Genomic DNA, 24,762 nt, shown 5'->3' with positions numbered 1-24,762 from the left:
CTGTGCTTCCTTCTTTCCCAGCCTTGCTGTAACGGCAGCCTTGCCCTGGAGAGACCATGGATTATTGAAAATAAACTTGAACCAATTACTTAATTAAATGTAATCATGTGATGTATGGTTTTCTGTATTTGAAGATTTCTCATATACCTCAAAGAGTAACCAGAAGAATGAGTTTTCATATTGAGTTCATGTGGATAGGGCTTTTCTATTATGTATATGTATATATATATATATATATATCAGCAAGAATAGATAAATACAATTATAATAAGACTTATGTTTTCTATTATTATCATGTTAGATAGTAATGGTTTGTTATTGTAAGTGGAATGGTGCTAAAGTTGTAAGCCAGATTCTTTAAATAAAAAAGTAGAATGCTGTTTTGTAAAATGTTAAAGAATCTGCGTTTTTTCATATTGTTGTATGTAGAACTGCTATTTAGTATGAAAATGCTATGTTTAGTAAAAAATTGATCGCAAAAGAAAAGAAAAGAAAAAGAAAAGAAACATCTTTTTTCTTCCCTATATGATTGTTTCACTATTATAATTCTTAACAAGCAAGGTTTTTGAACTATCATTTAACACATCAGTTTTTCAAACCAAACTTTTTGACCAACTACACTTTTGTTTACAATTTACAAATTTCTACAATAAACCTGGACTTTCCTATATTTTTTATTGTTTATATATACACATATACATATACACCCACACATATACTTGCAAAGTTTTGCAAATTATTTTGCAGATCATGACATTTTTGCAATGTGATAACAGTCCATAAACGTTTTGTTATAAAAAACTATTTTTTAAAAAATATTTGTTAAGAAATAAATATAAAAACAGCATCATTTTTTACTGAAGCTAATTTTTAAATTTTATTTGATCTATTATGACTTATAAGGTACTTTCTAGAATTAACCATGTCTAGAAAAGATAAATCACGAAAAAGAAAAATCCATGCATAAAACAGCAACTGTAATTCAAACATGTATATATACAAGAATGTTTATAATTATTATTGTTACTTAATCGTGTGACACATTATATGCTTTTAAGTTTCATACAATCATATTGGTTCTCCACACGCTTATTTCTCTCATAGCATTAACACATTCAGAACAAAATAACATATATATACATATATATATATATATATGTATATTGAAAGTGGAGTTTGGAAAAAAGAAAAAGAAAACGTTCATTAACTTATCGTCCTTGTGCCATGGTTCACAATTGTCCCAGGAAACGAATGAACGTGGATGAAATATATGGCACGCAGACTACCCTCATTATTCATCCAAATTGGAATCCACCCAAAACGGATGAAGATGAAATCCCGCGCTATCCTCGTGCTTAAACATTCATCGGAATCACACCCATGACGGCAAAATGAAAACCCCTGCAAATACAAAAAGAACAAAAATAAAAGTAAGTAAGAAAGGAAAAGAGGAACATGTTTGTAATAAATATTCAAACGGAGTTCCCGAGGTCCAAGAATAGTACATGGGGGTTTTATTTCAAATCCTGGATAGGGTCAAGTCCCTGAGGCTTGAGAAGCATTAGCCTCGTTCACACGAGGAGCCGCGTTGGGTCTCATTGCGGCGGTGTGAATGGGGTCCAGCAGCATCCCAAGGGAGGGCCAAACAAGGTGGGCTTGGTCAAAGGGGAAGGGGGGAGACTAAGTTGGGGGGGGGGGGGTGCTGAGTAGGCCCTATGTGGATAAATATAGCTCCAAGGACTAATACTACTTAGTCCCTCAATGCCCTCTACCCTAAATCCTTTAACACTTTCAACCTTAATGCCCTACTTTTTTATATTACTTTTTAATTTTTTAATTTTAATTTTTTTAATTATCTAAGACCATACCTTGTTGGAGCCCTAATGTTTTATATTCAAGTCTTCATACCTTGGAGTCTTAATTTTATTCTTATCTGAGACTTCATACCTGGGGGTGTTAATTTTATTCTCATCTGAGATTTCGTACCTTGAAACCCTATTTTTATTCTTATTTTGAACCAAGACCTCATGCCTTGTATGTTTAAAACATATTGAGCCCAATTTTTTATAGTTGAGATTTCATACCTTGGAGCCCCAATTTCTTAAACCCCTAAATCTATGACCTTGTACTACAAATGGGGCCCTATGGGTTTTGAGCCCCAAAACCCTAAAATGGAGCAACCTTGTTTCCCAAGATGTCATGTAACCATGCAAGACTGCAAAACCTATAAAAGATTATAAATGAAAGCATTGCTTATTCATTTTGTTTTTAGTATTTTTTCATGAAGATGAAACAATAGGCTTGAAATAAATGGACATGAAGTAAATGTTGCTGCTATAATCTACACAAGTATTGCTCATTTTTTACTGGCAGATCTAGCAATGAGATTATATAAATGCCACTGAAGTAATGCTGTTAATGTGAACTGAACCTTTTTAAAAGTATTATATGTGACAGAAAATTTTAATTTGATTCAGATCTTGAATTGTATATAAGAATTGGGTTTGATTTTGATTTTGGTTAAGAAGAAATTCTTTCTTTCATACAATCTTGATTCATCTATTAATGTGTAATCACCTTTTTGTAACAGATTATAATGTTTTACAAAATGGGCATGTAATGTAATCAAAACTGAATCAACATGCTCTTATTTATGAAATATCATTTTTAAAATTATTTTAATGCTCCAAACATGTTCATTATAACACATGTAACCATGTACAAATTATTTATATATATATATATATATATTAAGATGTATATAATTCATTTAAAAACTTGCACATACTTACCAACATTCTTTTTACAAACAAGTTCAATTTTTGATGCATGGGTTGTTATTAATATCTTTTCATGTTATGAGAACCATTTCTGCTTTTACTACCACTTTCTTCTTTTAATTAACACAACTACATATATATATATATATATATATATACACACACATAACTTTCTGTATCAAACTATCATAAACCATAATAAGATGGTTGTTACTCATAAACAAGATGAATGTGCTTTTCATATTGCAGTCCCAAATACAACATCATTTTTTGTATTAATAAACTTTTAAAAGTCTGCCTCTCTCTCTCTCTCTATATATATATATATATCTATATACATTTATACATACCTAAAAAAGAAATTATAATATTTTGTGTGGGATCACATAAACATGTTCAAATGGCAATCACAATTTTGCTCTTAAAATCTCAGATGCAATATCAATACCATCCACATTTAATTTTCAATGTGGACCTACAACATGAATTTTAGTTTGTGTCTATCCAATACTTACAACAATCTCATATAATCAATCCTTGGATTCAACAAATTCAAAATCACACCTACCTCACCACTAGTCATGATTCTCTCACATTAATTACTATCATTAAAATAAATAGAGAAGAAAATTATAAAATAAATATATTAAAATGCATGTGAATGTGTGTATGTATGTGTATATATATATATATATATATATAGATCCTCTCCCTCCGAAACACACCAACTTTTTTGAGTGCAACACAAGCATCACATGGGAACCTTAATTTTTATAAAACGTTCCTTAAGCTGATCATTATTGAAAATGCATATTTTTTTTGGTGATTATTGATAATTGTGTAAAAGTGAGTATCAAATAAGGTTTTGTAAGAGGTTGGAAATTTTCTTGAGTTCTAAATTAAACTGAAACATACAATAAATGGAATTTTGAATACTAGTTTTAAGCTTATCATTAGAAGCTCTTTAAATATAAAAATAGTATATAATGAGTGAGCTCTTACAATGAAGAACAACAATAAAACACATGCACATTGCTTCACTCTGTGAAATATTTAGTAGCAACAAGTAAGAATATTTGAAGTGGTACAATTTTTCTATAAAAATATTTAAATAATTTGCTGTGTATTCATTTTTATTTTATTGACACAAATATTACCAATGCCACGTGTTTCTGCAAACAAAAAAAGTATCTTATTAATATTACTTAAAAGTAAGTATCCTTACTTGAAATAATGCTAATGCACTTAATTTATGGTAACATGATTGAGTTGAGTCGTGCCTTGATTGTCATGAAAGAATATGAATCAATACCATCAACAGTAGTCAAGTTAATTGCATTGAAAACACTACTAAATAGAGTTGATGTATGGTTAAGTTAATGTCTTTAATTTTTTTTTAAAATTTGTGTTGACTTAATAAAAATGGAGTCCCATGTTAGAACATAATAATTCTTCAACTAGTGGAGATAAAAGTGTATTGAACTTGAGCATGCATAGCATGTTTGATATTAAAAACCATATGTGATATTTTGAAATGTAAACACAGAAAATGCTGATTATTTGGGAGCAAAACTTGATTTTCACTTTAAACCACAAGGACATTTGACTTGAGGATGAATTTGATAACATTATAAAAATTTAAATAATGTTTTATTTAGAGACATTAGTGGCTAACTATACAGATATTGAAAATAAATTTTGATATGAATGCTTAAAATCAATAATATATACTTTAAATATTTTTTTCTCAGTATGAAAAATAAATCAACCTCTAAATTAAGAGGTCATATGATTAGTTCCCTTTTACACATTGATAAGATTTATTCTCTTCATACATGTATGCATATGTATATTATATTCAAATTTTATTTGTATTCTTAAGTTTAAATGTTCAAATGTTTTATATTGTATTTCAAATACTAAAAAATATATTGAAATTTGATACAATATATATATATATATATATATATGCTTTCATATTATTAGGAAACCATAAAGTTAATAAAAACAACTAATCTCTTATCTTTCCAATATTTCAATAAAAATATACCAGCTTCAATTTAGATATTTCTTTAGGTGTTAAGGAAAAATTTTATTTTGAAATTTAAGACTTGATAGTTTAATGTTCTTTTGAGTGCCTTATTAGTAGCACTCATCATAAAATCAATTGCAAAAAAAAATAAAAAAAATAAAAAAAAACTTTATTTGCATCAATTCAGTATGAACTATGACAAAAGTTTTAAGCTTATCAATTGCAATCATAGAAAATGAATGTCATTTGTTGAATGAACTTAGAATGTTTTATAAATTAACTCGTATTCTTCAAAGCTTTAAAAAATCAAAATTTGAGACAATACATTCATTTGAAGGGTATTCTAGAGCTTCTTTAGTATTAATTTCTAAAAACATCTAAAATTATTCAAGTAATTAAGATTATAACAAGGCACCTTTAGAAATAATCTTGAAGAAAATTGAAGTATACAGTTTAGCCATGCATATCCAAAAATATTTGGAGTTCTGATATGGCATATGTTTTTAGAAACATCATCTTTACCGAAACTAGTTTATGTAGATCTCCAATTTCTATCAAAAATAAATAAATAAATAAATGAAAATAAGTGATAATTCAAATTTCTTCAAATTAATGTATGTGATTGGTAGTTATTATTATTGTTTTTTTTTATATAATTAGAGTAATAGAAACATCCTCTAACAATGATGAATTCTGATATGTTCATCAAATTGTAAAGCAGTAATACTAAAGAATTTTAATTTAATTCTATGGGATAAGATTTCATGTATAGAGTACTACAAGATTATTCAGATAAATTATATGTAAAGATAAAAAAAATAATTTATGTAAATCTAATTCTATATCTAATTTACAACTATAATTAGAAATTTATGGAATATTTGTAAGATTCTACTTATCAATGATCACTTTATATTATATTTCTTTTATCTTATAAATTAGTTGCATTAAGTTTTTTTTTTTTTTTTTTTTTTTTTTTCTATTATTTTAGATAATAATAACACCACATAAAATTTTAATCCTTGAATTTATTATTTAAATCATTTCATGAGTAATTTAGTTGAATTATGTTAATTGTAAACTTTTCATTTTACCAACCGTTATTCATTTTTAATTTAAATTTAGAATGCAAACTTAATTACAAAGTGTATTTAAAATTTAAACTTTAAAATTCTTTTGAAGTAATCTTAATTTTTATAATTATTTATGCTTATATATAAATAAATGTTAAAATGATCTACCTATTTACTAAATATACCCATCTTATTATAACCATGATTAAAATATGATCCCCCTTGTTCTCAGCCCATGCTTCCTATGTCCTTGGTCTTCTTCATCTGTTCTGCTTCCCATGTTTCCAATTCTTATTCCAACCTCCATTGTTTCCCACAATAGATTGGATTGATTTAGTGAATGGATGGATCATTTAAACATCTCTCTCTTTCTATATATATATATATATATATATATATTTATATATAATTTTTTATAATATTAATTAACTAATTTCAAGATATAAGATAGTCTATAAAATTAAAATTTATTGGATAGATTAATTTATCTAATTTTTTTCAATTCTAAATTATTTTATCATTTTTTTAAGTTTTAAAATTTTGGAAATTATCAATTTTTTTTGGATAAATATAAAAAATACAAAAATTATACTTTTTAATTACTATCTTAATAAAAAAAAGTAAAAGCTAGATTTTGATATATATATACACATACAAAAAAATTAAGTAATGTTTTAATTTATTGTTTTATATTTTAATATTCTACAAAGACTCCATTTATCTTGTTTAACGATGTTTTTTTACTACTAATATATGCTTGTTAATTTTAAGATTTTTATATAAACTATTTTTTAATTAATAAAAATTAAACTATAATTATTTAAATTTCTATATACTAAATTTTACTATGCAACATGTATAAACAAATACTAATCTAAAAGAGTTGATAAATTATTCTCTTTGTTAATTTTTTTAAAAGCCTAAAAATGTAATTTTTTCATTGTTAAATACCTCATTTGTCTTTGAATCTAACCATTATATGTTAAATAATATTTAACTACATATAAAATTTATATCGATTAAGGTTTTATTTAAGTTGAAATATAATTACAAATTTTTGTAGTATTATAGATGGTATATTGACTATAGTAATTAACATATAATAAAAAAACAGTGTAGATTTCTAAGTTGTGGGGTTTACATTAATTTGTGTGTAGCTAGGTTAGCTTGCTACAATATGTGATGGATAACTATCTCTGTAACAATTACTACTATGGCATATATATTGCCTTTCATTTGGTTGCATAGAGTGACACTTTGCAATACAACATCTTGACTTCTCTTCATGGTTGCAATTTGTAGTGTTATTGTCTTTATTACAGTAAAATTTTGAAGAGGACTTTAGTAATATTACAATTGATTTAAACAATATATTCTCCATCTATACTATTTAGAAATGTTTGTAAATTGTATGGCTTATCAAAAAGTATAATACACACTAGTACATATGAATCTTGTAAAAAACCAATATTCACAAATAATATGATCCACACTAATTACTATAGCTGGTGTAGTAAAATTTAAGTTACTACTTTACTTTTACAGTTTAAATTATTATATGATAATTTTAAACTAATTTTATATACACATTTTTTTAAAAAATATATTTTGAAATATTTTTAAAAATTCTTGTAGACATCTCATTGGTATATTTTTAAAAATTCTTGCTAAAAATTATTAATTTATCTAATTTTTAAACTTATAAATAGATTTAAATATCTAATGCTATATATATAAGTTATATACTTTATGGATTACTAAAAAAAAAGTACTTTTATTCAATGGTAAAACATTGGTATTTTGTAATTCAAAATATTCTTATTTTAATTTATATATAATATATTCATCAATATGTTTAATGCAAATGACAACTCATTGAACTTTTGTAGTTTTTGGTATATAGATTTTATAAGTTTTAGTAAAATAACATATGATTCTTTTTTATTCCTTTTTGTTACTATGTTTTTCAAAAATCTTAGTATATGTATATATATATATATATATATATGTATATCACTTGATTAATATTAATATATCATTAATAAAAATTAAACTATCAATTTTTATTTTTTATTTTTTATTAAACAATGTGCTCTAACAAAACCAAGTAAAAGGTTATATGTAGATATAATCTTTAACAAGGGTATTTTAAAATTATTTATCAAATCAAGACGTGTTATAGTTGATGTTGGAATTCCAGTTCAAGTAACCATTTTATACTTCTAAATTGATAGAGTATGTATACTTACATCAAAGCACTTTAGTCTAAAGTCAAAATTGTTTCTCTTTGTCACCATAGCTATAAGAATATAAGAATATTCGGAGCAAACAATAGAACTTTTTCAGTAACAAACAATAGATAGATGACATCATAAAATGCAATTAAATAAATATTCTTTATATATATATATATATATATACATAAGCCTTGTATAAATATTAAATATATACTTAAATAAATGATTAAATGGAAAATACTTACATTCTAAACTATTTTACAGAAGTTAATTAATATTGAGGTAATGCTTAGACATTGAATGTATGTATAATTTTGAAGCACATCCAGGGCTAACATTACACAAAATTATTGTTAAAATTTTAATTGTTATAGAAAGTTGTAAAAATTGTAAGAAACTTGAGAAGCATTGAATTACGTTATATTATTAGTATATGAAAATATTAATTGGGATTTTTTACTTCTTTTTATAAACATACATTCTAGAATTTTAAAAATAACATAACTGACAAAACTCACTTGTGGTTGTCACATTCAAAATATGATGGACATGACAGCTATTCTTTCCATGATTTTACTACATATGTATCAAAACCAAAAATCAACTTATCTGTGAAGGTATTATACATGGCATGTTCTACTTTCTCTCCTTTTCTCCTCAATAGTTGTGAAGCAAGTGAACTATCTTTTACCAAAACGTTTAATGCATGAGAAGCAAGTCAAAATCCTCAAAAGGAATGATAAAAATTATCAAATCAAGCCTGTCCCATTTCACAACACAATGGAATGCAAACAAAAAAAAGATACTAGCATTATGTTACCAAAATCTTAGTAAAAGTTGATCTTTTGTGCATGTATGTATGTATGTATGTATGTATGTATACATATACACACACATACACTCAATGTTTTGAACTAGGCAACAAAAATGGAATGGTTAAATAAACTATTTAGAAGACACAAAACAGACTTCATACAAATTTGGGTGCAATCATAAATAATGTGGATACAGAAGAATTAGTTGGCGATCCAACGTGGCAGCTGGTAGAGTAGTTGCAAAAGCATACCCAATTCATATTTATTAGGTTTTGATGATTGTCTTTCATGTGGCATGTTATCATTACAATTCTCTTGCAGTTCAAAAGAAGTATATATAAATGAATGAGATAATTGGCATTTAGGACTTGGGAGAACTTGTAATATAAGTAGTAATAATCTTAGTATAAAAGGAATTGAGGATAATTCCTTGTTTAGGAATGGTTAATAATACTACCAATAATAATAATAATACCATGAAACGTGTTATGACATTGAAAAAAATAGTGTATCCTATCATCCATGAAATGTAGTGAGGATTACCATTTGCCGATTAATATAAACAGTCTCTTAACAAATCCCCTAACATTAGTTACAAACTTCTTGCAATATCCACCACAGGTGCAATTGGCATTACGTTTACAACAACAAGTATTTTGTTTTATTTTATTTATATATTTTTTATATTGTCTACAACAAACGAATTGCATTGCAAAAACATAGATGCCAATTGGCATAATGGACCAATGTTGCTAGATTAAAGGACCAGTCCCACATGAGAACTTTTTATAGGTTACAATGAACTTTTTCCACCTTCGAATTAACAACTACGGAATGATTCGTTTTCCGTTTTCTTATATTCTTACATGCTTGCATGCACATAACTATATATATACATATATATTAACAAACATACATGTACATATATATACCATTGCCGGTGCGTTTGAAACAAAAAAGGCTTGGTTTCTCAAACCCTAATTCCGTCCATCACCAGGCACAAAATTAGCATTCCCATACTTCAGAAAGCGAAACCCACAAGTCACTTTTGTACAGAAGCCAGAGAGAGTACAAATATACCATAACAGTATAATAATACCGTTATACGGATACATTCCCACAGCGTTTTATTATACAACACCACAAGAAGAAGACGAAGAAGAAGAAGAAAAGTCTTCGAAATTCCTTCCATTAAAAGGAAGACGGAGTCATACATATTCGGATTGGTAGCCATCTACAGTCTCTCCCGCACTGTAGAAGTCTTTTAATAACCTCACCCAAATAGGACCCCTCCCACTCTATGCTATGTTACGTATATAGACACCAAACCCTCCCTCCTTTTAATAGCCTAACTGGTGACAGTCTCCGGTGGATAATATACTGAAAATCTAACCAGGAATTGCGAGTAAGCCAAAGGGGACTTTCCTGTCCCAGCCGCCACTCGAACCTATGACTTTAACACAGCAAAATTATATTGCCCATTTTTCTTTTTATTCGATTTTTATTCAATTTTGAATTTCCATGCCGGCATGACCGCCGAGGCGATGAAGAGGCTCGTCGCTGACGGATGAATGAATGAGTGAATAGAGGGATGAGTTGTTGAAATGTAGATGGATGGATGTATGGATGGATGTTGGAGCGGGGTGCCTGCGTGCGTCCGTCCGTCCGTCCGTCCGTGAGCGCGGATGAGGAAGAAAGACTCTTCAAATATTTCCGTCGCGGCATTTTCTTCGGTTCCAATCCTCCTTTGGATTTCTATTACATATATATAAATATAAATATGTATATGTAGATTGTTTTTGTTGTTTTTGTTGTTGTTATTATTTTTTTATTGATATTTTTGCTTTTGCTTTTATGAGCCTGGCTATGGAGTTGTTCCTTGTCTGTAGCTTGTAGATGCTGTTTAGCGGCGTGAGCGGCTGGCTGCTGGAAGTAGGGGGGGGGGGGCTTGTGTGTGAGAAGTGGATCAGCAACAGCTGAGGAGCAGGAGAAGGAGGTGGAGGAGGAGGAAGAGCCGTGGAGGTAGCAGGGAGGTGATGACGACTGATGTGGTGAAGAAGAAGAAGAAGAAGACGAGAGGGAGGAAGGGAGGGAGGGAGAGGAGAGAAAGAGAGGAGAGGAGAGGAGAGTGAGAGAAGAAGATAGGTGGAGGAATCATGGCGTCGTAAATTAGTTTTCCAGACAGACATTTAACAGTAACGGAATTCTCGAATAGGCGCAGGGGAGCAGTCTCCTGGTCCTTGTCTTGATTGCGCCTCGTCTGATCGGTGGTGAATCATTCGTAGAATTGTTTAGGCTTTGGAGGCTTGCAACAAGGGAGATAATGGCGCAAGTGCTGACTGGTTGTAAGTAAGGGCGGGGACTGTGGGAGACTGGTGTGAAGACGATGAGCTGATAAGTGAGGAAGTGATAGAGTAATGGAGTGAGGGAGAGTGAGAGGAAAAAGGAGAGCTCAGGTTTGCAGAGTTTTAAGGGGGCGAGGAGGCTTTTCCGGTGTGTGTGTGTGTGTGTGTGCGTGTGTGCGTGTGTTTTTTTTTTTTTTTTTTTTTTTTTTTTCTGAAAGAGTGCCGAAAATGGCGCAGTTCGCGCTCAAATTTTCGTCTGCCAAGGGGTGCTGCGTGGTGTTTTGGAGTTCAGGATTTTGTTGTAGATCGTAATATCTACTGTGGATCTTTGACCAGGAGGTGGATTTTGGAACTCCATGTGCGTGTGTCCAAGGGCTTCGACATTAGTGTTGCGAGTGCTTCTTACAGTGGACGCTTTGACTTAAGGGATCTATGGTTAGGTCGAGTTCGAGTCTACGAAGGAGCAGATTTGGAAGAGAGCGATAGAATTGTCGCGACGAAGTTACAGCTCCTTCCTGCAGTTTCGATCGGTAGGCTGTAGGAGTCTAACTTTATTTCTGTCAAATTTTGTCACAGCCTGGCCTGTGACCTTAGGGAGGTAAGAAGCTTTGAAACGGAGGGACGAAAGAATCACAGGTCGAGTGTTTTTCTTTTCACATACCGTAGGGGAACAGAAGTGGGGGTATGCCTGGTCATACGTTAAGTTTGCTACAAGCTGAACCAGAGTGGAATGCGTATACCTTAGTCTTTAAGCGACGACAGAACGAAAGTTCTTTATCATTCCTACTGGACTCAGTGACTGCGATGCGATGCTAACCTCCAGGAGTGCGTGCATCCTGTAAGTACTACGGCCAGCTTGAAGGTAACTAGAAGGCCCCTGTGGATTATGAAAGACGACCTCAGCGACTGTATATTGTCAAGTCGAAGAAAAAACTTTCAGTGTATGAGGAAGTAGTTGAACAGTTAAAAGTATTGGGATTAATCCAATGCAGACATTGTTGTTCAGGAAAAGGGATGGAGCACTGAATGAGGCACTGGTAGACATGCTCGTTTTGTCCAAGAGAAGACGTCAAAATCCTGCGACTCGGATCTTTAGTTACGCATGCGTTCCAGGTTCCTCTCTCAATATAGTGCCGACCCTACAAAAGAATTTTTCGGCATCTCGCGATGTACTCCAGTTCCCCAGCCAGGCTCTCCGCCTCGGGCTACGGTCCGGCTACCATGGACCCTGGTAATATTACTTCTGTCCTCTTTATTCTGTTTCTAATTTCATAGCAGCTAAGCTGGCCGACTATGTGGCTGATATACAGTGTTTCATTTTTGTCTCCACCTCTCCACAACGCCAAGATCTTCGTTTTCGATCACTCACCGTGGATTCTGAAGTTTCTGTACACCCCAAAATCCTCTATGAGAGTATGGTTATGATGTTTCTTGACTTCTGGCCTCAAAATGGAAAGCTCTGTAGACTAGTGTTCACTCACAGGACTTTCTCATCATGGAAGATGGTATCTGTTAATCACTGGTGAAGTCTGCTGCTTGCGTGCAGTCTCTCTCTCTCTCTCTCTCTCTCTCTCTCTCGCTCTCTCTCTTATTGTATGTGTGTAAGTGAGAAATATATATATATATATATATTGACACACACGCACACGCACACGCACACGCACACGCACATATATATACACACACATGCACTCAGAGATGGGGCGAACTCTCCAACTAATATCAATGACCTAATCAATATTGGGTAAGTGTTTCGCAGGAGAGAGACGAAGTCTCAATTCTGAGCTGTGGCACGCATGTGCTGGGCCATTAGTGTCTTTACCCCCCGTTGGCAGCCGTGTGGTGTATTTTCCGCAAGGCCATATTGAGCAGGTACGTTGAGATCTATAATTTTTGTCGAATTATGTAGTTTAGATGCCATTTAAAAAATAATATTCTGGTGGCTAGTTGTGTATACAATTGTACATTTCATGGATTCAATTTCCTTGAGAATTTTCTGATAGTGTGATCATATCTTTGAGAATCCTCTCATCCACACTCCCTTGGCAGTTTGCTGTTTGTTAATAGTGAACTCCCATATGTAACTGATCTGATTATTTTGGAATGCTGCAAGGTTGCTGCATCAACACAGAAGGATGCTGACGCGCACATTCCCAATTACCCGAGTCTCCCCTCGAAAATTATTTGCTTACTTGACAATGTCACACTTCATGTACGTGTTGTGCGATGGAAGATGCATCATGCCTCTTTTAGGCTTGTGAGCTAGATTCAATTAGTTATCATAGTCTGAGAAATTCGAGTTTGCATTCTACAATGTAAATTCGTGAGTTTTGGCTGCAAGCCATTTTGCATCAACATCGATCCTGTGCTGCATCACTCTTTGTTATATACTTGGATTTTCCTCCGTTGCACTGGAGCTATCACATCGTAACAGTGGCTTCCAATTTCTTGCTAGTCCTCTTACCGTATCTTAGCTCTTAACGTTTCACACAGCTAAAAATGTGACACAAGATTTTGGCCAAAAGTTGTATTCACTGCCACAAAACTTCGAATTTCTTGAATGGAATTGGAACCCCATTCGTAAAATTCAATATTTTTCACTAGTAGACGCAATTTTGGCCTAATTTCATATGTTACATCTCAGCTGTGTCAGAAGAGAATGTCAATAGGTAAGGTGACTCCTGCTGATCGAAGCTTTTTTGTTGCAGGCTGACCCTGAAACTGATGAAGTCTATGCTCAAATGATTCTGCTTCCTATTCAGATATCTGTAAGCTGCTAAAACAGTGTCTTCATCCGGCCTGATTAAGAGTATCTATTGCTGTGCACGTTTTGTTCTTTGGTCTTTGAACATCCCGGGGGCGAGGAATTTAATTCACATCAACTGGTCTCTTCGTTTTGCAGGAGAAAGAAGCTTTGTTGTCTCCAGATTTGGAAGTAGTCAACAAGCAGCCGACAGAATATTTTTGCAAGACCTTAACTGCCAGTGACACTAGTACTCATGGCGGCTTCTCCATTCCACGGCGTGCTGCTGAGAAAGTTTTCCCACCCTTGGTATGCTTCTTCCCCTGAAGACTAGCACTGATGGATTTTAGTCTATAGATTTGTGATTGACCTGTAATATGTTGGATCGATTGAGACGACATGCTGACTCTCTTTGGTAGTATGATAGAAACCTGGTATGATTGTGTCATATTGAAATGATCACCTGCAGTATTTCTTAGTTTAATTTGATCGTCTGCATTTTCTGGAGAGCTGAGAAGAGTACTAGGTTGTAAGCTTGTATTATGATACTTTCAGGATTTTACACGGGTTCCTCCAGCCCAAGAACTTGTTGCACGGGATCTTCACGATCAGGAATGGCATTTTCGTCATATTTACAGAGGTGAAACTACAACTTTCTTGGTCCATGTGAATTAAATTCAATGTCTATTATTTATTTCATTCACACCAAATGAACATTAAATCCCTTCATGATCATCAAATTATTTCAGAATTATGCTTATGTCATTCCGCCTAGAGGAATATTCCATCGGTATAATTTTGCGATTAAGGAATGGAGAGGAAAATGTTTTCTGTTGGTCCTCGCAATAGTAAATCAAAGTCATCCTTTTAGCAGCCGGCTGTGTGACCGTGAGTCCTATCCAAGTGGACAATTGAATTTTCATCAACAGATTATATCGTAATGTTTCCAACTTTGCTGATATTTAACAATCAAACGCTTTCGTTTGTTCTTTGTACAGGTCAACCTCGTAGGCATCTTCTCACTACTGGGTGGAGTGTATTTGTCAGTGCTAAGAGATTGCAAGCAGGTGACTCGGTATTGTTTATAAGGTATATCGAACGTCGGGTGTTAGTGACAGTAATAGGTTGATAAAAGATTCTGTTTCTTTTCCGATATATATATATATATATATATATATATATATTTCTTAGGCATACTGTCGGGATAACCATGCAATGTGCACTTTTGATTCATACCTGTTTTAGTGGAAGATAGTATTGGTTCCTGATTAGGATTGGTATGCTTATTTGTGTGTGCATCTAAGTCTGTTATGGAACTTGCTCTGTCTTTCAGAGATGATAAAGGCAATCTCTTGTTGGGCATAAGGCGGGCGAACAGGCAACAAACGGTCATGCCGTCTTCAGTACTATCAAGTGATAGCATGCACTTCGGGGTCCTTGCAGCTGCCAGTCATGCTGCAGCTACGAGCAGTCGCTTTAAAATTTTCTACAACCCAAGGTGTTCATGCCAATTCTTTGCGTTTGGGAGCTTGTTTTCGTATAATCTGTCACGATATTGAAATAAGAAGATTGAATTTTTTTTTGATTAGGTAGTATGCTTACGAAGTCTCACCTTTGCAGGCAAAGTCCATCTGAGTTTGTCATTCCTCTAACAAAATACCACAAGGCTTTATATAACACTCAATTCACAGTGGGCATGCGCTTCCGAATGGTGTTTGAAACCGAGGAATCGAGTGTAAGAAGGTATGAGGCATCACTTTAATTGGATGATCATGCAATAGATAATTACAGATGTGAGTGCCAGCTTCTTTATCTATTACTTATTTGAATGGTTTTTGCATTTCTTTCGTTGACGGCTGAGTTGTAGTAAATCTCAATTCCGTGTTGGCTTTTAATTTGTCAGGTATGTGGGCACGATTACTGGTTTAGGGGATCTCGATCCTATTAGATGGCCCAAATCACATTGGCGTTCACTCAAGGTGTGTCTTTATAAGTCCGAATCATGAAACTTATATTAGTCTTCATTGTTTTCATTTCTAGGTGTTTGGCTCGTGCACTAATAGTGTCTTATTACGAATTTGCTACGTAGGTTGGATGGGATGAATCTACGGCTGGTGAAAGGCAGCACAGAGTGTCTCTTTGGGAGATTGAACCCTTGACTACGCCGTTTCTGCTCTGCCCTCCTCCCCTTGCTTTGAGATCGAAGCGTCCTCGGGGCATGCCTGGTAAGGGTGTTCAGCTATGAAGCGCACTTGGATGTGTTGCTGAATACATTTTCAAGTGACGATCCACAATTTAGTTACGACGGGGTGAATTCCAGTCTTGAGAAATTCTTAATCATAATTATTGTAATCTTATTTTCTTTCTTTACGTTGGACAAAAATAGGTCGCTTGGTTTTGTGCTCTTGGAGAAACCTTCAGTGTACACTTTTGCTTCAGATGTCTTAGTTTTCTGCTTGCTGAAAATATATGCTTGAAATTCTTTCTATCAGGAGAAGATGATTTGGAGATGTTGATGAAAAAGTCACACATGTGGCCCAACGACAGTGACCCATTGGGATTGCAAAAATTTGGTGGCTTGGCGATGAACACCTCTTGGATGCGACTACCCCAACAGAATGTCGGATCCATGGTACCTTCATCTCAGAATGAGCAGTACCGTGCTCTTGCTGCAGCGGCCTTGCAAGAAATTCGGACTGCAGATTCCTCGAAACAGTTGCTGGCTCAATCACCGCTGTTGTCACAGCTGCATTTTCGTCAGCACCAGTCTCATCCTCAACCTCAGCAACTCATGCAACACATCAATGACGTTCCAGGCCCTCAATTGCAGATGTCCACATGCCAAACACAAACCACAGATTTGGGAAACCCCGCTAGGTCATCAAGTTACAGAGAATCCGACGTGCAGCTGGGTCCTCCCGCTACGACGTCTAATTCCTTCTCCTATCAGGAGATGATGGGAAGGGCTCCAAGTAGTAACCCATTAACCTCTAATGGGGGGCATCAACTCACGAGTATGATGCGAACAAGTCAAAATGGATTGCAGCCCTGCGGGACAATGCAAGAGTTTATTCAGGTACTTGCAATTGCTATAGTAGTCCATGCTGAGTTAGTTCGAGGTTTCTCGGTCACGATGATCTTGCTCAGCCACGTCTTCTTGTTTCTCTGGAAATATTCTGCAGAATGTTTGTTTCAGCTTCATGTGAGCTTGACAGAATGTTTCTTGTCTCTTCTAGATGGGATCCATTAGTAGTAAAACTATCATCAGTTTCAGGCGTTGTGACGATTTCTTATGGCCATTTTCCAAGTAATGAGTTCACATGACGTTCAGCAAGTACCTCAATGCGCATGTGAGAATTTGTTGCTGTCTTACTACATGGTCGATTATTACAGTATCATTTGTATAAACTGTGTGGCAGGGTTCCACGCCCTGGTTTCCAAATCAACCTGATTCTCAATCACTCATCCTATCCCAACACACTCGTGTTGAGGCGCCCAGCGGTGGAGTGCCCGGATCTTTCGCGCTGCCCCAAAACAACGAATCAGCATTGCAAGGTCTGGGACTTCGGCCCCCTCCTGAATTCAGCAACAATAAATAGAACTCAGATTAGGTGCAAGCTGACCGTGGTCACGTGCTTTTTGGTGTGTGTGTGGATTGACTTGTGATTGTCTTGAGTGCTGTTAGTTCTCACACTTACGAGAATACAAAAGATGTTACAGGCAAGAACGTGCTTCTATCTGCATACGGCCCGCCGGCTACTCCAGATTCCATGGGCAATGGTATGATGTCTGGTGAGGTGTTGGATGAAAATGGATTATTTCAGCGTAATACAGGATGGCCACCTGCATCGTCTCAGCGCACCTTCACCAAGGTCTAGGATTCATATGCCTATCCTAAATTCTGCACTGTAGACATCTTTCATTGCAACTGGAACTTCTTTTATTTTCACCGTTGTTTCTTCTATTCTTATCGGCTTTGTGCGTTGTGGGTGTGTACGTGGGTAAATTTTGACTTAGTTCTGTATGCTCAGGTGCACAAGCTTGGATCAGTTGGGAGATCTTTGGATGTTAGGATCTTCAATACTTACGCAGAACTTAGGAAGGAACTGGCTAAGATGTTTCATTTGGATTGCTTGATGGAAGATCCTCCCACATCAGGATGGCAAATCGTGTTTGTCGACAATGAAAATGACACACTTCTTTTAGGCGATGATCCATGGGAGTAAGTAATCAACAACGATAATGATGTTTATTTTGTTGTGATTGTCTCGCTCTCTTTTATCAACAGTGGTATTTGCTCTGATCAGCTAATGCTTCTTCCAATTTTCGAGCTATTTATACCTTTTTTTCTATTCTCCAGGGAGCTCTTTGACCTTGATAAAGCATGTCATACTGTAACATCTAGAGTATGCTCTGATAAGAATTCCTTAACTTTCACATGATGTGTTGAGCCCCTGGGTGGTCTCAAATGTACCTTTTGAAACTTTATATCTTACTGACGTGAGGCATTTTCCTACCTGCAGAGATTTCTTGAACTGCGTACGTTCGATCAAAATTCTCTCGCCGTCAGAAGTGACACAGATTAGTCAGGATCAGCTGAAGATGCTGGAGACAGTCCCAGTGCAACACTTGCAGCCACAAAGATTAATCAGTAGCGACTCCGGCGAGGTGTACCCTCAAAGTTCCCTTCCTGATCCTTCAAGTGGGCTTTAGACCACTGAGTCGCAGCCCAAGAGAAAAGAGAAGCAACTTCCTACGATATATTTAGCTTGCATAACTGGGAAGTTAGTTTGGTTCCTCAATTCCATGCACGAAGATTCGCCAATTTGGTCTCAAGATTATGCCATGATTTACATTCTGGCACTGGACGTGCAGGAACATGACGATTTGTAACTACTGCTAAAGCCAAATCTAAACAACCTCGAACAATATCACAACCTGTTCTATGTAACCCTTAACAGTTGGTGCGATTCCCAGTCAGAGAAGATGAAACACAAGTTGTAGTAATATCACAAATCCTCATTTTTGTGCAATCCTATCAGCAACACATTGTACTGTTCACAGTAAAAGACGAGGAAAGACTACCATTCCTCGTAACGACGGTGCACGGGGAGCTCGTGTACTCAAACTTGCGCTAACAGTCTCCTATATTTGCTTGCCAATGTGTTTTTCCAGAATCCTCTACTAATTGAATGAAATCGGGCGCTTGAGAATAATATATTTGCGAAATTCGTGTACATTCCATCCCTCGTACAGAGATCTTTCATTTGTTTGATACTGCAAAGACTTATGTACTGCCGACCAGTAGGAGGTTCTTTCTGGTCTGCCTCCATGCTTTGCACACACACTTCAACTACACTGGAGATCCATCTGTTTGAGAGTCGCTTCTACAACCATTCATCTCACTTCTTCTTAAACAAAGTTAAATGGTGCACACACAACAAACAAGAGAAAGAGCCCGATTCACAAAATTGCAAACTGTGAGGAGGCCGACCTATTCTCGACCACCTCCCATTTCCAACCTATAGGGTTGTGAATTTTGGATCAACTTGACATGATAATATTAAGAAGTTCTGACACCTTGTAGTTTCACATTATTTAATTCACATTTTTCCTCAATTCCATGGCATCATAGGATAACATATTAAGAATTTCATGCCAAGTCAGAAAATTTGTTGGGAAATTAAGCATTCTTGATTTTGTAACCAACCACTAGTCGGAATTAGATTGGCTTGTATATTGAATTTGAGTTGAAGAGAATCTTCAACTAGAACATTAATACATATGTATTTTTTGGGAAAAATTGTATGAAAACACATGGAATCCTCCTAATTTCTATTTGCCTGCATTAGGATTTATTTATTTATTTATTTTTTTGCACACTTACAAAAAATATGCTAAAATGCTTAAGTTATAGGAAATAGGTTGGCTACATTACTAGCACATTTTCTTTACACCATAAAGAAAACTTTTGTGAGTCATCTTTAGATAACATAAGAGTACCTTGTACTAGCTATGATTTATTCTATCACTAACAAGAACAGTGATAAGCTACTATCCTTGAAACCAGATAGGGCTTTAATATTGCTTTCAGTTGTTTTTTGCTAATCTATTTTTTTAGTCTTAAACTGTTCATGAAATGTCAAGAGATTATGTTTTCTTCAAATTTGACATCTGCAAAAAATTCCAACAATATATAATGTAACATAATCTGGATTTAATCTCACCCTATCCATGCAAAATCACTTAAAAATAATGGAAATAGATACAGTGACATTCAGTGACATTAGTATCAATCACAGACTTGCTTGCTGAGTAGGCTGGAGATACCTGATGTTTTGACCAAAAATTGTATTGACGTATGGTATAAATGTCTACAAGTCAGCTTAGAAGAAAACAATACTATCATCACCCACTCCCAGACTCAGTTCATCAAAGACTAATAAAGTTTGCACGTAACCCAAGCAGGCCACGTCCAAGTGACATCATACTAGAATAATATGGTCTGCAATTCTATAACAAATATACCAAAAGTCTCACACCTACACCAGTTGCTGTTACTGTTGTCACAAATCCATGCACCCAATGATATCTGTTTGAATGATTCCACAATAATAGTCAAAACAAAGTTAGAATATTGTCATTCTAAACTGTGATAAGTAACATGTGAAGTAACAACAAAAGAAGGATGGGAAGTCATCAGCCATCTGCCACAAAGGTCACAAAGAAGAATGAGGTTGAATTCTGATCACTAAACATTGATATTCCTTTTTGTGCATTGGAAAATATTTCCTTTACTTTCTTCATGCATTTGACTCCAGAAGCCAGCATGCTGCAATACAGTTTGTTGAGAACAGTGATAAAAAGCAAATGTTTCTGAAGATAGTATTTAGTTCTTGTTAACTACAGCAGCTTTTTTTTGGATTTGGAAGAGATGCAAAAAAACAAAACTGTCAATATGGGCACACAATGTTTTTGGGAGTCAATTTCAAAGCCGCACACCAGCAAGTCTAACAGTTGTTATATATGCATATTTTTAGTTGCAAAGGTCCCAAAAGTGAGTCCATTCTGAGTCATGACCATATCCAAACTCATTTCCAACTTCTAATTTTGTGAGTGCACATGCTGGGTCCCCACATACCAACAAAGACTACATTGCTAAGACATAAATAATAACTAACAAATGCTTGTCCTTCATGCAGACATGGTGTATTTGTTTATTTACTTATTTTCTTAATCAAATCAATAGTACATAAAATAATGTGTAAATCAAACCCAAGTGAAGGTACATGCATTTTTTTTTCCGTTGTATCTTCAAATGCTATTAGTGCCTCCAACATTTTTTTGGAGGAACTAAAGCCAAATCCTTACCAAGATATTTGGTTTGTGCCATTGCTTTGCTAGCTCGTTAAATAGTGTGAATGTCCAAGGTAGGTAACTTGTTTTAGGTTGTACTTACTAAGGTGATGCTCACCTTCATTTGTTCTTCTTTGTGGATTACAAACCTAAATTTGTGTAAAATAATTAAGATAAATATAATAATTTTAAATGATACATAAATAAATAAATAAATAAATAATATAAATAAATAAATAAATAAATATATATATATATATATATATAGGGATTTGTGCATGTGCAATGGACTCTGATTATGGCAATTTTTTTTCATTAAGATTAAATAGAGAGAAGAAGAGTTATTTTTTTGAAGTCATGTTGTGAAGCTTTTCTTTGATCTTAATTGTATTTGTATTTGAATTTGTCTTGAATGGTCTTTAATGGTTATGCTTGTACTTTCTAAATTTTTTTGTTCAATAATCTTTTATTCTAAGCTTGTTCATCTTTAAATTTATTTGTTCAAAATTTGTTTATTTCAATGATGTTGGTTAAAAAACATTTGTCCTATTTTTTCTTGTAGTGTTAGATTTCAATTATCTCCACCAGACCCTTACTCCTCTTTTAGCTTGTTTGACTTTTCTCAATTCCTACGTTATGCTTGATACTTTTTAGCCCATATAGGTATTGTTTTTTAGTTCTTCTAAATTTAAATTCTCCATTAAATCTTAACAGTTGTGGCTAACTTCTATTAATTAAGTAATCTTTTGGCCCAACCAATAATCTGTCTACCTTTTTGTTGTTGAATGTTGCATGTTTGTTGTTATTTTTGTTGTATTTATTTTTGTCTGTTTCTTTAAAAATTACTTTGTATAATATAAAAATATTGAAAACTTAGTAGCTTTTTTTTTATATTTCTATTTATATAATTGCATTTTTAGACTATTCAATGAAATCTTATTTGAAATTATAAAGAATAAACATTGGAATAGATAAACTGTTAACTATTAATCTAAAAAACCAAGGTTTTCTATTAAACAATTCAATAATTTTTTAGAACTAATATTAATTTACTTTGTATACAAAACTGGTGGGCATTGAGGTTTTTTGTTCAACTTAGGTAATTGTAATTGATTTTTAAAGATAATTTTATTAAAAAGGGACTTGTTTTCTACTGACACATCTTTGTATCAAATTATATATTAAAACCATGCCATCTATAAATAAATAAAAACTACTTAGAAATATACTCAAGTTTACATGTATGGGATAGTCCTTAATCAAGAATTTGACACATACAAATAATAAAAAAGCAGAAAATTACATATATATATATATATATATATATATGCAAGTTAAATACAACAAATGTTGATTATAAATAGAGCTTTTATAAGATGTGTTCCATTGAAGAAAAAATATAATCTGAGATAGGCGATGTAGATTTTTATTTTATTTATTTTATATATTAATGAATATAAATATTCTTAAATATAAATTAAAATATCAATATCATATAATATAAGTTTTTTTAATTTTTAAACTGCATAATTATCATGCATTACTGTTTAATATATATATATATATATATATATGCATAATTTTATGAGTTGATTTAAAAATTATATGTATTTTTTTAGTAATAAATTAATTATTTCTTTAATTTATAACTCATGAATACATATTTAGTATTGAATCATTAAATTATTTTATAATTTATGTACTTTGAAAGAAAAATATTAAAATATTTTTAAAAATTAGTTTAAATTTTATTTAAAATCTTTAATTGAATATTTTTTAAAATATTATTAATTAAATAAGTAACATTTTAGAGAGTATGTATTGTTTATTTATGTAAAATAACTCTAAGGTCAAATGAACTTATAGTCTTTAATCTCATTGGAGAAAACCTCAAAATAATATGATCAAATACTAAAAAAAAAATAAACCAAGTAAAGCATTATTTATATCTATGCTTGTCATTTTAAAATTCAAATTCCATTATTAGTTCTTTAAGGCCTAAAATTTTAAATAAAATATTAATACCTTACATTATACTAATTTTTTTAGAATACTTTAAGTACATTAATAAGAAACAATGAACAAAAAAAATAGAAATAAAATCACTACACATCAAAATATTATATATATATATATATATATATATATATATATATAATGTTTACAATGTAATTTCTTTGCCACACATTTATTTTATAAAACTTATAAATTCTTGAATCGCTATAAGTAACTCACTGAATAATGATAATTTAATTCTATAACTTACAATAGAGATGAAGGAATATTGAATACATGTATAAATTTAAAATAAATTTCAAAATTTTAAAATTTTTGAAATTTCAGAATGGGTTGTTATTTATATCTCTTTCACAAAAATTTGAAACAACTACTAAATAAATTCATACTAAAGCTCTTTTTTGTTTTTTAAGGTATTTATTAACTTTATATTTTGAGTTTCATAAATTTAATATTATAATTAATTAATTTAAAGAATTATTATTTCTAAATTTAGATTAAAAATTACACAAATTTTTAACTATGTTATTTTTTTATTCTTCTTATTTGTGAAAAAATATTTTAAAATAACTCATGTCTACAATAGTATGGTTTTTAACTAAAACTAATATATATATTTTAAATAAAATTATTATTTATCTTTAATATTTAATTAAAATTGATGTATTTACATAAACTAGACTTTAATTTTATAGGTGATAGAAAAATTTACCAACTCACAAAATAAAGTTTCAAAGAAATTATGTTTATTAACAAGTTTGTTATATGTGTACTAAGTGGACTAGTCAAGCTTATCAATTTCATTAAAATAATGTTTGGTTGCTATTAGTGACTCTCTCTAAAGCATGGTTACAAAGTTCTTATATGTAATGTTTAGGAAAAAGACCAATAGTAGTTACATCTTATAATTAAAAATATTTGTAAGAAATTTAGTGTAAGCAAAATAAAATAAAGTTGGAGGCTCATACAATAAACTTTAGATACAAGCATATATCTCACGTAATGTTCAAACACAACCTTAATGTTTTCTAATTTCTTTTATAAAAAATATTGATTTATATTATTGTATCAATATTAGAATTTTTTTGTTGATTATTTTTTCTACTTAAATTGTAACTCTAATTAGTTATTTTGATGTTATTTGGACAATTAGAAATAGTGAAGGTAGAAGTGGACTAAAACCAACATATTGCACTCAATAATATTTTTGGTTCAAACATATTAAATGGGCTAATTGTTATAAAGTATCACTTTAAAACATACATATAGGATATTTGATTATTTTTTCAATGTGATCCTTAGTGTTTATTAAATATAGATTTATTTTGCATCTTTCAGTTTTGATTTATAGTTGCTCATTTTTAT

At 32.4% G+C, this 24,762-nt stretch overlaps 1 protein-coding gene across 8 annotated transcripts; it reads left to right on the top strand.

Moving 5' to 3' along the window:
- The first annotated feature begins 11,267 nt into the window (after positions 1–11,267).
- On the top strand, positions 11,268–19,163 carry LOC112290334 (auxin response factor 6). 8 transcript variants are annotated; one of them, XM_024536499.3, is made up of 17 exons: positions 11,268–12,144; positions 12,289–12,513; positions 13,042–13,154; positions 13,396–13,494; positions 13,991–14,050; positions 14,185–14,334; positions 14,581–14,665; positions 15,024–15,114; positions 15,359–15,523; positions 15,646–15,768; positions 15,929–16,004; positions 16,115–16,250; positions 16,518–17,101; positions 17,445–17,580; positions 17,746–17,897; positions 18,057–18,247; positions 18,549–19,163. In XM_024536499.3, the coding sequence occupies exons 2-17, from the start codon at positions 12,450–12,452 to the stop codon at positions 18,736–18,738; spliced, it is 2,415 nt and encodes an 804-aa protein (XP_024392267.1). In that variant the 5' UTR covers positions 11,268–12,144; positions 12,289–12,449; the 3' UTR covers positions 18,739–19,163. The 8 variants fall into 8 exon arrangements, with proteins under 8 accessions (XP_024392267.1, XP_024392264.1, XP_090111317.1 ...); XM_024536496.3 differs by having other exon boundaries at positions 11,301–12,144; positions 17,737–17,897; XM_090255191.1 differs by having other exon boundaries at positions 11,433–12,120.
- Positions 19,164–24,762: the final 5,599 nt, after the last annotated feature.

This window comes from Physcomitrium patens, chromosome 13, assembly GCF_059467195.1.
Source record: "Physcomitrium patens ecotype Gransden chromosome 13, ASM5946719v1, whole genome shotgun sequence".
NCBI lineage: Eukaryota > Viridiplantae > Streptophyta > Bryopsida > Funariales > Funariaceae > Physcomitrium > Physcomitrium patens.
Note: the sequence above shows the minus strand (reverse complement) of the source record. Positions and strands in the feature narration are given on the sequence as shown.